Below are 16,378 nucleotides of genomic sequence, written 5' to 3' on the forward strand. Positions count from 1 at the left end.
TCTCATAGGAAGACAAGAGAGTGAAGAGGAAAAGTCGGCATCTGGCCAAGTGCCAACTGTGTGGCAAATGGCATGACCCAAAGCTCTGGAGCTGGGAAACAGTGAAGGCCAAAGCAGCCAGGAAGGCTTCATGGAGGAGGGAGGCTTGAGCTAGAGGGAAGAGTGGGAGATGACGCAGGACAGGAATAAGCATGAGATGGAGCAGAGACTGATCTTGCTAGAAGCAAAGAGAACTAAGTCCAGATAGGATTGCCTGGTGTGAGACCAGTTTTAATAATAATGAAAACGCAATGGCAATCTTTAGTGTTGATCAAGCATTTCCTCTGTGCCAAGCACCATGCAAAACACCCTACCATGTGCCCTCTTATGTAATCCTAATTCTCCTCTGAAATAGCTATTAATACTCTGGTTATGTCCATTTTTCAGACAAGTGACTGAGGTTCTGCGAAGTTAAGTAACGTAGGGTCACACACTTAGTGGAGTGAGGACCTGGCCTGGTGCACAGTGGAAGCCCACTCTATTAATAATAATGTTGATGTTGGTAATAATAACCTGAGCTACATCACTTTTTTTTTTTTTTTCTGAGACAGAATCTCGCTCTGTCACCCAGGCTGGAGTGCAGTGGCACAATCTCAGCTCACTACAGCCTCCACCTCCTGGGTTCAAACGATTCTCATGCCTCAGCCTCCGGAGGAGCTGGGATTACAGGCGTGGGCCACCATGCCTACTTAATTTTTGTATTTTTAGTAGAGATAAGGTTTTGCCATGTTGTCCTGGCCTCAAGTGGTCCGCCCACCTCAGCCACCCAAAGTGCTGGGATTACAGGTGTGAGCCACTATGCCTGGTCCTGAGCTCTGCTGCATTTAACAAAATGTGCTGAACACCCACCCAGTGCCAGGCACCCTTCTGGACACCGAGAACATAGTGGCAGGCAAAACAGTCCCTGCTCTTATGAAGCTTTCATTCCACCAGATGGAAAAGACTATAAACAAATAAATATATAATAGGAGGGGAGGTGAAGATCAGTGCTATGCAGAGAACTACAACAAGTTCAAGAGGGCTGAGAGCGGTGGTTCACACCTGTAATCCCATCACTTTGGGAGGCTGAGGCAGGCAGATCACTTAGCTCAGGAGTTCAAGACCAGCCTGGCCAACATGTTAAAACTCCGTCTCTAAAAATACAAACTCTTATCACTAAAAATACAGAAATTAGCCAGGTGTGGTGGTGCATGCTTGTAATCTCAGGCACTCGAGAGGCTGAGGCAGGAGAATCACTGGAACCCCACTGGCGGAGGTTGTAGTGAGCTGAGATTGTACCACTGTACTCTAGCCTGAGCGACAGAGCAAGACTCCATCTCAAAAAATATATATATATTTTATTTATATGTATATTTTATATATTTTTTATTTATATATAGTTTATATATATAAATTTTTATTTATATATGTTATTTATATATAAATTTTTAATTTATATATATTATTTATATATTTTATATATATGTAGGATGAGGGGGTGGAGATTGGGAAATGCTATTTTATAAGGGAAACCAGGGAACCAGGGAAGGCCCCTCTCATAAGGTGATATTGTATAGACTCCTAAAGGAATCTTACAGATATCTGGGAGAACATTCCAGAAGGAAGGAGCAGGCAGTGCAAAGGCCCTGAGAAGGAAGCAGGCTTGGTGTGCTAGAGGAGCGACAGGGAGGCCAGAGGAGTGGAGTGGAAAGCAGAAGAGATGGAGAGGGTGGGAAATAGGACCAGGGAGGAAGCCGACCAGTGTGAGACTCAGTTTCTGCTCTGAGCGAAATGGGAAACCACTGGGCAGTGTTCAATTGGGCAATGATGGGCTGTATTTTAAAAGGTTCCTCCTGGATCCTGCCTACTGGAGACATGGACAGGAGCAAGGGGTTCATGCACTGGATCCAAGTGAGAGAGGGCAGTGGGCGAGACCAGGGTAGTGTCAGTGGAGGGGCTGAAATTGGGTTCTACATGTATTTGGAAGGTTGAGGCAGCAGGATTTGCTGATGGATTGAATGTGGGGTGTGAGAGGTGGAGAAGAGTCAGGGATGACTCCAAGGTGTTTGCCATTTGTTGCGTTGGAAGACTGGAAGTGGCATTTATTGGGAGGAACAAGATTGTGGCAGCAGCAGATTTGGGGGTAGGAGGGGAAGAATTGGAAGATGATTATTTTTGAAGCACTGTGCTAAACCTTGAGAATGTGTTATCTCATTTAATCCTTGCAACAACCCTTCACTCTAGGTGCTATCTGAAGGCACATTTTTCAGTGGAAGGAAATTAGGTTTGGAGAGATTAACCAACATGCCCAAGTCCACACAGCTAGTAAGGAGCAGAGTTGGGATTTGAACCAAGCCTGCCTAACTTCAACGCCCATGCTTTCAAAAAACAATAGCCAACTGCCTCAGAAAAATAAGAGTAATCTGTGGAAATATACCCATATAGATGTTTGTCTTATTTTTTCCCTCTACCTGTCTCTGATGACATAAGAGTCTGTATATTTTTATGCATAGCAAATGTGTGCTAACTCTCCCAAGACATCTGTGAGTGAAGATTTCTTATTGTCACATTCTAATTCTCACCTTCCTACTGGAAATGCAGTTTTTGCACATGAGTTTGAAGAAAGGTATTAAGCAGGGTTAGGAAAGCAAATGCCTGGATTTTCACCTGGTGTGACTTCTGATATAGTCTTCTATCTAGCCTTCAGGGGGTTATGTGAGGATCAAATGAGATGGCAATGGTATTCATAATTACATGTTGTCTTATTTATTGGGTAAACTTAATCAACAGAATAGATGAGGCAAGGTCATACATCTCAGAGGCTGGCTTCTGTGATTGGCTGTCTTCCTGGAATTGTTGCTTGCCCTGGTTTTAAAGCTATCAGAAGTTATAAGTCTGTAATCACATCAGGCTTAAAGCATCTCACCACCTTGTCTCTGGTGAAACCAGCCCAGCTAGGCTGACTCGATGTTTGTTCATCTCTCGTTACAGACTTTAGCTGGTGAATATTTCCATAAGGCTGCGCAAGGTGGACACATGGAAGGGACCTTGTGGTGTTCTCTCTACTATATCACAGGCAACCTGGAGACATTCCCTAGAGATCCTGAGAAAGCTGTTGTGTAAGACTCTGTCACACGTTGCGTTTGAAGGGAAAGCCATATCCTATATTCACTGTGCCTGAGCATTTTTTAAATTGAGTTTTTAATTTTTACCAGTTATACATGCATGTAGTTTTAAAAGCCATATAATTTGACAAGGCAAAATTAAAAATTTTAATTAAAAATTTAAAAATAATTTGACAAAGGCTAAACAAGAAATCCTTGCCTACCCCACTTCATCCCACCCCCAGACTCTATTTTCTGCTCCCTAGAATGAATCACTTTCAATCTTTTTTGAAAGATTTATTTTATTTTATTTTATTTATTTTTTATTTGTCTCTATTTCTAAATAACATGCTTATACCACTGTTTCTTGGTATTTTCATCCAAGGCATTGTCTAATGATGTCCCACTGTGAAGGATAAAAATGTAGTTTTCTTTGACTCTACCACCTCCCACTACTCAGCTCATTCATACTTCCTGCCATCTTTCATCTTCCCAATAAGTATATCATTTTGGTTACATTAGTATCAGGGTTTACATTATTATGACCATGTAAATGTTATTTCTAACTGAGCCATGTAGTATACTCTGATTACTTTTCCTTTCTTGCACAACTTTTTCTTTTCTATGGATTGCTACTTATTTTTTATTGTTTATTTGCTGAGCTTTCTGTATACTTATCATTTTCTATGTATTTGATCTCCAAATTCTCCTCCGGGTGCCTGAATTTCCTCTTGGTATGTCCAGACCTATCTAAATATTATATTTATTTACCCTTCTTGGTGACATCCGTCCTGGAGTCTTTGTTCAGGACAATGCTGTCATGCTGAGATTAACTGTCATCATTATGGGTATTTACTTTCCCTCCATCTGTGTCTTTTTTGGTTCTCTTCTTTGTCAGACCCCTTTCTTTCTCTTTCTTGGTCTGCACTTAAATTTTGGTAGAGCACATCCTATAGTAGGTTCCTGAGGTATGGTGAATGGGAGGCACATTTTTGAGGTCTTGCATATCTGAAAATGTTTTGCAGGAGTTGTCAAACCATGACCCATAGATGAAATGTAGCTTGGTACCTGTTTTGTATGGCTCCAAGAGCTAAGAATGCTTTTTACCTTCTTGAGGAGTTATAAAACAAATAAAGAAGGATATGCAACAGAGACTATATGTGGCCCACAAAGCTTAAGATATTTACTATCTTGCTCTTTACAGAAAAAGTTTTGTCGACCTCTGTTTTAGGCCACCCTCACACTGATACCCTGGCTCTCCAAAAGATTGTTCTTCATAACACATTTGGGTTCAAATTCAACCCGACCTGACCTTGGTGATAAACTTGACTTAGACTGACTTGAAGTTTTTTATCATTGTTATTTACTATATTTGACATGAATATTCATGTTTTGTGGATTTTCTGTTATCCTCTTGTTAATGATTTCTAGCTTAATTTCACTGTGATCAGAGAATATATTCTGAATGATTTCAATCCTTTGAAATTTGTCAAAGTGTACTTTATGATTAGCATATGGTCAATTTTTGTATATGTTTTATGGCTTTTTGAAAAGAGTGTACTTTCTGAACTTGTTGGATACAACATCTACATATATATCAGTTACATCAAGTTTGTTAATTATATTATTCAGAGCCTCCCCATCCTTCCTGATGTTTCTTTTTGTGCTTGTTAGTTCAGTTACTGAAAGAAGTATATATTAAAATCTCCAACTGTATTTGTGGACTTATCTTCCTCTCCTTTTAGTTTTGTCAATTTTGCATTGTATATCTTGAATTTGTGTTATTGGATCACATAGATTTAGAATTGCTTTGTCTTTGTAGTTGATCCCTTTATCATTTTACAATGTCCTCTTTATCTCTGTTGATGGTTCTTGCCTTAAAGTCTATTTTTTCTGATGATCATATAGTTATACCTGATTTTAATGTTAGAGTTTGTATGATTTATCTTTTTCCATTTTTTTACTTTCAACTCTTCCTCATTGTTCAATTTCAATGCATGTCTCTTGTAAGCAGCGTATAATTGGGTATTTGTATTTTTTAATTTTTAAAATTTTATATTTTAAATTATTTTTTATATTTTTTAATTTTCATTTTTAATTGGTGTATTTTATCCATTTACATTTAATGTAATTATGGATATGTTTGATTTTAAATACACCATTTTCCTGTTTATTTTCTATTTGTCACATCTGTGGGGGGTTTTTTGTGCCTTTTCTAAATCTCTTTTCTTACCCTTCCTTTGTATTAATAAAGTATTTTAAAAAATTATTCTATTTCCCCTTCTATTAGATTTTTAGTTATGCATTGTTAAACTATTATTTTAGTAGTTATAAATCTAAAGATTATAACAGACTAGGTCATTACTAATAAACCCCTAATAAATTAGAGAACAAAGCAAAATAGGGAAAGCTAATAATAAGTCAGTAAACATGACTTAATAGAGTACTAGAACTCTTGGTAGAGATTATATTTTTTCATATTGGTGGATATATTTCATTATGTATCTTACATGTCTTTGTTTCCATAAAAGACAACTCCTAATCATTCATAAGAAAGGGCACTAAATGAAAAGCTCTCAGAATGCATTTTCTTTACCTTCTTAACAGTCAGTTCTGGTTTGTTGCTCTATAAAAGTTCTAACTAGCAAAATATTCCCCGAGTGGGATTTATTGAGAGCATACGAAGAAAAACATTTTATTAAATTTGCCACAGTTTGCGTATTTTCTCTTCCCTTTTTTTTTCAGATGGGCAAAACATGTAGCTGAGAAAAATGGCTACTTGGGCCATGTCATCCGCAAAGGCCTCAATGCCTACCTGGAAGGTTCATGGTAAGCTTGGGATCTACGTTAGAGAAAACTTTTTTCCCTGTCTGTCAGTATAGTCTTATGAAATGGAGTCTTAAAATGCAACTGAGAAAGCAATTTGTGGGGAAATCACAGCTCCCAGTAATGATATTCAGAGTATCACGGACTGATTGGCTGTTGATTGGAAAACATAGCATTTCCATGTTTAATTATACACAAAAATTTGTCCTCTAGGGGAATTGTTCACACTCATCAAGTTGAGAAAGATATACAAATACATTGATTTCTCTTTCCTTTAAGCTTGCCCCTTTTGGTTTTAGAGTCTGGAGACAGCATAGGGGTTCTTGGGTGAGACTCTCTGCTTTTTATTTCCAGGCCACAGAAAGTCCAGAATTTCTACCTTGTTCCTAGCAAAAAGAGAGATCAGTGTTTAAGGTTCAGGCCACCTCTTCCATAGTTGTTTTACTGCATCTGCCATGACTAGGAGTCTGGGATTGTTGGAAGTCCAGTATCCAATGGCACAAACAAACAGATGCCCTCCTTCCTAACCTTCTGGTGGAGTTAGCAAATCTCATCTTGTTCTTTATGGGATGAAACATGGTGCATGAGGACCCACAAATGTTCCCTGTTTGCTGTTACTCATAGATTTTACAAATAAGGGACCCCTCTCCTAACTTAACCAGTCTTCTTTCTTTAATTTTTTTCTGTCAGTTCTAGCATTCCATCGTTGTTTTAATATGGGTCACATTTTCTTGGCTGGTTTATTGCCTAAATGATGTGGATATTTCAGTAATAACTTAAAAAAGTCCTCAGTCCTCTGCCTCAAAGACATTAGATGAGACTCAGCATTGATCATACTCTGATTTGAACCTTAATTAAAAATTAAAGTGTAAGTTCAAAAGAATGACATTTTCCCTTTTAGTCCATGGCTGCACACGCAACCAACAGATAGCATCTCAATGAGTGAGAATCTTAAATTAGAAAATGTAGGAGAAATGAGGCCAATGAAGAAAGCACCAAATGCAAATTTTTATTATCATCATCCTGTGAAAGTTTATTACCTGTGGCTTCACTTTGCACAATCAAAAAGAGATTTTTTTCAGAAAGTTACTGTTTCCCCATGGTAAATGTACCTTACAATTTTTGTGATGCTTTTTCTTGTTTCTCAAGTGAACTTCAGTTCATAAAACTCCCAAATTTGACTTTAATTCATTCTCTACTTCTCGCTCTCCCAACCTCTCACCCTCTGCTCCCTACAAACTTCTTAGGATAAACTAAACATTCAGATATCGGAGTGTTTATTTTTGGGATTTTCCCAAAGGAAGAGCAGTCCTGTAAACACTCTTCCCCAACCCACCCCTGCCCGCATGATGTCTGACACTTTTTCTCATAGAGTCTTTGTTAGTTCCTTAGCTTTCTTGCCTACTTTTGTTGTTTTGAAGCTTTTTAGGAGACGAAGTCTCACTCTGTCACCCAGGCTGGGATGCAGTGGCACAATCTTGGCTCACTGCAGCCTCCGCCTCCCGGGTTCAAGCAATTCACCTGCCTCAGTCTCCTGAGTAGCTGGGATTACAGGTGCCCACCACCATGCCCAGATAATTTTTGTATTTTTAGTAGAGAGGGTTTCTCCATGTTGGCCAGGCTGGTCTCAAACTCCTGACCTCAGGTGATTCACCCACCTTGGCCTGCCAAAGTATGGGGATTACAGGCATGAGCCACCACGCCTGGGTCCTACTTTTGAATTTAATATCACAAAGCACTTTAGCACATTTTTAAAAGCTGCTGTGAAGGCCTAGATGAATTAAGATTTCTGTGGCTTGCTCTCATTCTTAGAACACTCAGCCTCATCATGGTTTTCTGTTTGATTGGTTGGTTCGTTGTTTGGGGGAAGGAGAAAGGGGACCTGAAGTGTGTCCTGCATCCTTTGTGAGTTTGGATTCAGTTCTGCAGATTTTACTGAGTACACTTAAATGCAGGTTGCCTGGCCACAGGCTTCGAGAGATGCCTCAAGTAGGGCTTAGGGAAATTTGCTGCCTCATCTCTTCTGCAGGCAGGTTCTCATGTGGCCCATATTCTGTCTGATCTCTGAGCCCTTGCTCTGGCTTTTTCCTCTGCCCAGGAATCCTACTTAACTCTTTATTTCCTTTTGTTCTTCCATGGATCATGGGATCATGATTGCTTTTTACATGTCAATTGCCTGATAACTTCTATCCCAGTTCCCGGCACACTGGGGTGCCCGGAAAGTGTTCGGAAACTACTGATTGAATGAACTAAGTTGAATAGAAGGAACAATTATAGCTCAAGGGCCATGAGCAGTATATAAAGCTCTTAGGGGATACTAAGGAGGAAAAGATGCCTGGTTTGGGAAACAGGACAGCCTTCATGATAGAAGTAATGGATGATGTGGTCTTGAAGGATGGGTGGAATTTCCACTTAGCCAGGCAGGGAACAGCATTTATGGTGTAGGGAATTGCAGGAACAAAAGCAAAGAGATAGGAAAATTCTAAGTGAGTCTACAAAATATTACGCCATGTGGGTAAAACTTGAGAGGGATATATAATGAAACCAAAGAGGTGCTACTTTATGGAATTTTGAATGGCAGATTATGCATTTGTGAAGCAGTGGGGAGCCATCAATAGTTTTTTATTTAATTTATGAAGCAGTGGGGAGCCATTGATCATTTTGGAGAGAGTAGTGACATGACAGAGCCTGTTTCTAAGATGCTTAATCAAACAGCTGTGTATGGTGAATAGAAGGGAGAGCCTGAAAAGGGAGTTAGTTCAAAAGGAGCCGAGCATTTGAATGGAAGATGTGGCATGAGTCAGCAGTGTGGCTTTTCTCTTCTTTTATCATGTAATCATTGATATGTATGAAGTATATATGATACACACATAACCTCCAAAGCATGACAATAAAATAAACAGCTGTAAAGCTACCACTCTACTTAAAAAAGTAAACATGGCCAGTGCTGGTGAAGCCCCTGTTGTCCCTCCCAGATTAAATCCCATCCTACCCCCAGTACCCAGAAGTAACCATCATCCTAGCTTCTTGTTGATCTGCCCTTTGCCCTCTTTACATTTTCGCTATATATGGATATATTCCTAAGAAATGGATTTAGTTTGGCTTATTTCTGACCTTTATATGATTATAATTATTTTATATAATATCTAATTCTTCAACTGCTTTTTTTTTACTTAACATTATGCTCCTAAGATTCACACATCTTGCTGGGCATGGTGGTGCATGCCTGTACTCCCAGCACTTTGGGAGGCCAAGGCAGGTGGATCATTTGAGGTCAGGAGTTTGAGACCAGCCTGACCAACATGGTGAAACCCCATCTCGACTAAAATACAAAAATTAGCTGGGTGTGATGGTATGCACCTGTAATCTCAGCTACTCGGGAGGCTGAGGCAGGAGAATTGCTTGAACCCAGGAGGTAGAGGTTGCAGTGAGCTGAGACTGAGCCACTGCATTCCAGCCTGGGCAACAGATCAAGACTCCCTTTCAAAAAAAAAATAAAAAAATAAATAGAAATAAGATGCACACATTTTGATGCATGTACCTGTAGATCATTCATATTCACTGCTGTAATAGATCACAATTTATTTCCCAATTCTCTTGTTAATGAATATTTGGGTTCTCTTTCTTTTTCTTCCTTTCTTTTCTTTTCTTTTTTTTTCTTTTCCTTCCTTTCTTTTCTTTCCTTTTTTTCTTTTCTTTTTTCTTTCTTTTCCTTTCCTTTTCCCTTCTGCCTTGCCTTGCCTTTTCTTTCCTTTGTTTTTTAAGAGCAATGCAGCCATGAGCATTTTTTGTGTATCTCATAGGGCACATAGAAAGAGTCACTCTAGAATATAAACTTAGGAGTGGGGACTCTGGGTCATAGGGGAACATGTTCAACTTAGGAGTGGGGACTCTGGTCATAGGGGAACATGTTCAACTTACAAGACAATGTCAATTGTTTTCCTAAGTGGTTTTACCAATTTACTCTCTTGCCCACCATATATAAATTTCTATTTCTCCATATCTTTGCTAATCTTGATACAGAAGCTAATTATTTTTAAAGGTATGTCTCAGTCTGGATTTGAAGCCTCTTAGTATCAACAGGAAGAAACGTTTTGTATCTATTACAATGGGGAAATCTTTTTCAAAATATATTTGGGACAAAGTGCTTCCATCCATTCCTGCTCTCCAAGCTTTAAAGCCCTCCCCAGGGGTTAAATAGGAAATGTATGTTTGTTGGCCTCCTCACAGTCCAACATGACATTTTTTTGGTACCATCTATTCTGCTGTAATAGAACTAAATCATCCATCAATGTCCCAGTCCCTCCCCTTTTTTCCTTTTTGTGTGAGTGAATTTATTGTAGAAGTTATTTTCAAATTACATGTGTCAGTTTGATGAGCTTGTGCTTTTCTATGTTGTTCCAAGATTTATATGGGATAGTTTAAAAGAGGAGCATGATTAAGAAAAGGGCTTTTTGCTGTGTCGGCATAATACAGAAGATAATGTTGTCATGCCTGAGGCTGTCCTCGGACACTCGAAGAAGTTAGCCAAGGAGAGACCAGCTGTCATGTTTCATTTCTCTCTGCCTTACCCCTACATGTGTTTTATCTATTTTATCTGCAAGCTACGTGTTTTATAGTCCTTTGTCTTAAATATACCAAAAATACTTAACCCAGGAGGTTAGCCAGATTATAGTGGGCTTGAGGCAAGGCAAGTAAGCATACATAGCTCCAGGTGAAAGAAATTCACCTTTTTGCAATAGAGCTGGGGTCCTGAATTCCACTGAGACCCCAGGAATTTTTTTTTCATCTTTATAGTCTGAGCTGATTCAGGCATTGGCAGAAAAGAGCACATGCAAAATAATATAATTGTGGAGAAACTGCTCAGGGGTACTCAAATTTATAATTCACAGCAAGCAGCCAAAGGATTGATTATTAAGATGTATCATTATAAAAGTTCTAGAAATGCATGTGCTGGGTCTGAAAGGAGGATAGCAAATGTGTCCTTAAATTCTTTCTTTTCTCTCAATCCCTTCCACTCTGCACCCATTCCCCTCTCCCTGTCAAAATGACTGTCTAGGGGAAAATTTTACTTGAGTGCATTGGAAATAAAGCTTGAAGCTCTGGTTGACTTCCTAAAGCTTGAAGAAATTCAAGGAAGGACAATAGTTTTGCAGCTTGTCTTTGGGTTTCCTGCAATTAAAAAATGCTGAGTAAATGTTTGTTCTATGAATATAAGTGTAGAAATGTCTGGAATTAATACTTTCAGATAGCGACTGTTGAAACACAAGTAAGAGCAAAGTGCTAGAAGGCTAAATGTGGTCAGGGTTTCTGCAGAGGCCTTGTCTCAGAAGTTTTAATAAGCTGTTGAAACACAGATAAGCAAGAGCAAAGTGCTGGAAGGCTAAATGTGGACAGGGTTTCTGCAGAGGCATTGTCTCAGAAGTTTTAATAAGCTGAAGAAGTCTGGTCTTGAGTGGCCAGCTCCCACCTAGAGCTCACTGCTCAGTAGATGTGAACATGGATGGTGGTGGTACAGACATTGGGTGATTGATTGTGCAAGATGAAAGATAGAGATGGGTTTCTTTTTTTCTTTTTTTGAGATAAAGTCTTGCTCTGTTGCCCAGGCTGTAGTACAGTGATGCAATCTTGGCTCACTGCAACCTCCGCCTCCTGGGTTCAAATGATTCTCCTGCCTCAGCCTCCCAAGTAGCTGGGATTACAGGTGCCCACCACCAAGTCCAGCTAATTTTTGTGTTTTTAGTAGAGACAGGGTTTCACAATGTTGGCCAGGCTGGTCTTGAACTCCTGACCTCAAGTGATCTACCTGCCTCAGCCTCCCAAAGTGCTAGGATTACAGGCATGAGCCACTGTGCTCAGCCCAGAGGTAGATTTCTGTTCAGTGCTTCTATAGATATCACATACCTTTTTAGACATCTCTTTCTGATGGATTTCAGTGTTTCCTCAATGGAAACACTTGAGAATTCTATGACATTTCCTCCTGCTTTACACAATGATTGGACAATAGAAGTCTATAAAACTTGTTCTTCCCTTCCTTCCCCACCACCAGATCACTTTAGACACAAGATATTATCTTTATAAAGCTTATCATTGTGAACGTTCTTGCAGAGAGTATCAACCTCCATTTCCCCCACCCATTCTGACAACCAGCCTATTGGTTTCTGCTGTTAAGAAAAAATTCTTTTTTTTTTTTTAGAGACAGAGTCTGGCTCTATCACCCAGGCTGCAGTGCAGTGGCGCAATCTCGGCTCACTGCAACCTCCGCCTTTCGTGTTTGAGCGATTCTCCTGCTTCAGCCTCCCGAGTAGCTAGGATTACAGGCATGCACCACCACGCCGAGCTAATTTTTTTGTGTTTTAGTAGAGACAGGGTTTCTACTGTTGTCCAGGCTGGTCTTGAACTCTAGAGCTCAAGCGATCCTGCCGCCTCACCCTCCCAAAGTTCTGGGATTACAGGCATGAGCAACCACACACCTGGCCAGAAATAAAAAACCTCATTTTGTTACATTTTAGTAAACACGAGCCAATCCCAGCCAGTTATGGTTAGAGGGCACTGGCCCAATATTTGACCTTGGTTTGCAGGTCTACACTGTCTCCTTTCCTCATCAATCCCTGGTGGAAACTGAGACACCAGTGCAGGCCGGAGTGTCTCTGAAGAAACTGGAGAATTCTAAGACCTTAGGAAGAGGACCTTGTGTCAGAATGAGGGGGGCTTTCTGCTGGACCTCCCTTGCATGCCCTCTGTCTGGGGCCTTGGGTCTGCTCTGAGGATTCTTGTAGCCAAACATAGATTTTGCAGGCTATGTTAGCTAATCCCCAAGCATCCTTTGGGCTGCTGTTGCAGCTGCACTTGGGGGCTTGTTATCTGGCTTGCCTCTGCAAGGGACACTGCTTAGCTGACCTTGTCTCTCTTTAGCCTGAGTCATGGCTAATTAGTCAGCTGCCTTAGGTATCTCAGAGCCTGCGAATTGGCTCACTCAGCAGCCACGTGGCCTGTGACCTGCAGCATGTCTGACTGAAGGTCTAACTATCCTAATTTGATCCCCAGCACCTCTCGGTCTCCAAGGGATTGCCTGCCAGGAGCTGCTTTTAGCAGTTTAGAAAAGATTATTTCAGAATCTGCTTCCCTTACTCCCCCTCACCCAAACTTTCCCCACCGTTTCCTAAACCAGTTCCTAGGTGGAGCTAAAATTAAGAGAGAGTTATTAATATCAACTCCTTAAAATGAAAAATAAGCTTTAAGAAACTGCTTCTGGTTAAAATAGAGTTTTACTCTTAAGCTAGGTAACGTATAAAAAATTGAGGAAATCAGATAAGTAAAAAGAATAGAATAAAAATTACCTGCATTCTCACCACCCAGAAATAAGTATTGTTAGCATGTTGGTGAAAATTTTTAGGGTTTTTTTTTTCTCTGCCTATTTGTGTCTGCATGTGTATGTGTGTGTTCAGTTATATTTTTGTTTTGCAAAAATAGGATGCATTGTTTTATACTCTGCTTTTTTTTTTTCACTGAATGGAAATTTTTGCATAAATATTTTGCTATGTTTTTGAATACCCTTCCACACATCATTTTAATGGCCACGTCTGAAAATGGCTGCACTATGGGTTAACGTCACTAGTCTCTGATTTTCAGACATTTGTTTTCAGTTTTTTGTTGCTGTTCATATAAACAGTTCTACCATGAACTCCGTGGCAACAGAATCTTTGCACATATCTCTGATTGTTTCTTTAGAATAAACCCCCCAAGGGAGAACTGTAGGGCCACATGGTATGTACGTTCTTAAGACTCCTCCCGCCTGTCCTTCCAGAATCGTTGAATTAATTGGCCCTCAAGCTGGCAGTAGTTGTAGAGTATGTCCATTTCCCCAAGCCTTTGCCATTATTCCAAATATGAATCTTGTACCAATCTTTCAACAGATGAAAAGTGGTCACTCGTTGTTTTGCGATTATTCGATTGCTAGTGGTGTCAAACGTTTCTTTTCTCATGTGTGTTTTGGCCATTGATATATCAAGTCCCTTGTAAACGGCCTTTCCTTTGCCAAACTTCTAATGCACAACAAAAGCTCAGCTTTAATTAAGCTCGTTCAGAATCCTAAGCCCTATAAAGCCTTTCATAAAACAGAGGACTCCAAAGCACAGGGGTTTTTCTTAACACCATTTATCTCCTCTAAGCGAGGATGGAAGAAGGATTCAAGAACGGAAGGCTAGTAGACAACTCCCCAGCCAACATCCGACATGCCCTTCAGCCAGTAGAGGTAGCTGTTGCATCAACTAGCTCCCCAGCCTTATCTGTGAGTTCAGCCTTTAAGATAGAAAATAAATCAGTGCATGCAGTATTTTTAACAATATTTACTTAAAAAAAAAAACTCATGATTTTGTGGTTTTTTTAAAAAACTGCTTATTTTGTGCCCTCTTGTGTTTGAATATAAAGCTCTCTGTGAATATTAGTAAGAGCCACTATATGAAATTTATTATGAATCATCTATTTTTAGGCATGAAGCTTTGCTGTATTATGTTTTAGCAGCAGAAACTGGAATTGAAGTGTCACAGACAAATTTAGCACACATCTGTGAGGAGAGGCCAGTAAGTAAATGTATTCTTCTCAGAGTAAAGGTCTGAGGTTAAGGATAGTGAATTGGGTTTTATGGCGGCAACGTTGGTCACTTGGCAGAAATATTAATGAATTAACTTTTTCTTCCCTTTACCCCTCAGGACCTGGCCAGGAGATACCTGGGTGTTAACTGTGTTTGGAGATACTATAATTTCTCTGTTTTTCAAATCGATGCTCCTTCCTTTGGTATGTATAGAAAAACGGTGCAAAATTGAAGCATTAGGGGTTTTTAATCTTTAGTAACAGGGAACATCTGACAGCTTTGTGTGAAGTGAGGTCTTTCCAAATAATTAGAAAAGAAAGTGAAAAATCTCTGCTATTAAGATTGCTAAACTCTGCTCTCGGCCTCGCACAATGCACTGCTCCTCGGCCGTTGTCCCATGGAGTGCTTGGACCCAGCATTTCTTATTTTTTTAATTTTTATCTTTTGAGACAGTCTCGCTGTGTTCCCCAGGCTGGAGTGCAGTGGAATGATCTGGGCTCTGTGCAGCCTCCACCTCCCAAGTTCAGGTGATTCTCCTGCCCAAGTAGCTGGGATTTCAGGCGCCCACGACCACGCCCAGCTAATTTTTGTATTTTTAAGTAGGCACAGGTTTTCACCATGTTGGCCAGGCTGGTCTCAAACTCCTGACCTCAGGTGATCCACCCGCCTTGGCCTCCCAAAGTGCTGGGGTTACAGGCGTGAGCCACTGCACCTGGCCCCCAACGTTTCTTCGGAGTCCATGAAAATGTAAAAGAGAACGCTAGTATGGAGCGATTCTCTGGGCCAGTCATTTGTGCGGATTCCTCTGCTCTGCTCGGCAACTACAGTTCCTAGACTCCTCTACCCACGGACTTCTGATTCCTTTCAGGCAATGAGAGGCACTGGCAGAAGATTGCAGGATGGGAGAAGAAGTCCAAGTACTTCTCCCTTTCTCTCTCTGCTTTGGACTGTGTCTCTGGCAGTGGCTACATTTCCACAGTTCCAGCCCCTGCCTGACAGCTCCACCCTCTTTGATCTCAACACCAGGCTCTGGGTCTCTGGTGACATCACAGACACCCTGTGGCCCCCAAGTCCTGGGGGTGATGGTAGCCTTCTCACTGCTGATCCCTGGGCTGTGTATTGTTTTCCATTTGCCTTTTCAGCTCTCCCAACACCCTAGTAACTACTTCCCCACGATGAAATTCCTCTTCTGAACCACCTGAAATGGATTCTGTTTTCCTTATTGGACATTGACTAATACATACACCTTTTTTTTTTTTTTTTAAGATGGAGTCTTGCTCTGTCACCTAGACTGGAGTGCAATGGCGCTATCTCGGCTCACTGCAACCTCTGCCTCCCAGGTTCAAGTGATTCTCCTGCCTCAGCCTCCTGAGTAGATGGGATTACAGGAATGCACTACCACGCCTGGCTAATTTCTGTATTTTTTAGTAGAGATGGGGTTTCACCATGTTAGCCAGGCTGGTCTTGAACTCCTGACCTGCAGTGATCTGCACACCTCAGCGTCCAAAAGTGCTGGAATCACAGGTGTGAGCTACGGCACTCAGCTGATACATACACTCTTAAACACAAGTTTTTCTTCAGAGGAAAAATAAAATACATGGCTAAAGCAAAGAGTTACCAACAACAGACATCAAAGATGAACAGCAAAATTTCAGATGTGAAGTAAAGCACCCAAAACAACCTTGGCTGATTGGGCAGCAAGGTTGTAGACTGAGATTTAGCTATTCAGGAGAGCTACCTGGCCAAATAAGAAACTGTCTAGAGGCCAGGCGCAGTGGCTCACACCTATAATCCCAGCACCTTGGGAGGCTGAGGTGGGAGGATTGCTTGAGTCCAG

The 16,378-nt window shown here is 40.7% G+C and overlaps 1 protein-coding gene across 6 annotated transcripts in view; it reads left to right on the forward strand.

Moving 5' to 3' along the window:
- The window catches only part of SEL1L3 (SEL1L family member 3), a 165,595-nt gene that overhangs the window by 80,690 nt on the left and 68,527 nt on the right, over window positions 1–16,378 (forward strand). For 5 of the 6 annotated variants that reach the window (XR_009210535.1, XM_032135992.2, XM_032135994.2 and 2 more), the window contains 4 exons: window positions 3,010–3,137; window positions 5,868–5,951; window positions 14,440–14,530; window positions 14,660–14,744. Coding sequence is in view for 5 of the 6 variants with exons in the window: in XM_032135992.2 (XP_031991883.1) it covers window positions 3,010–3,137; window positions 5,868–5,951; window positions 14,440–14,530; window positions 14,660–14,744 (388 nt within the window). In the remaining variant the exon portion in view is untranslated. Of the gene's footprint in view, window positions 1–3,009; window positions 3,138–5,867; window positions 5,952–14,119; window positions 14,239–14,439; window positions 14,531–14,659; window positions 14,745–16,378 lie in introns of those variants that run through there. The other variant, XM_032135995.2, reaches the window with a different exon arrangement.

This window comes from Hylobates moloch, unplaced genomic scaffold, assembly GCF_009828535.3.
Source record: "Hylobates moloch isolate HMO894 unplaced genomic scaffold, HMol_V3 SCAFFOLD_17, whole genome shotgun sequence".
Lineage (NCBI taxonomy): Eukaryota > Metazoa > Chordata > Mammalia > Primates > Hylobatidae > Hylobates > Hylobates moloch.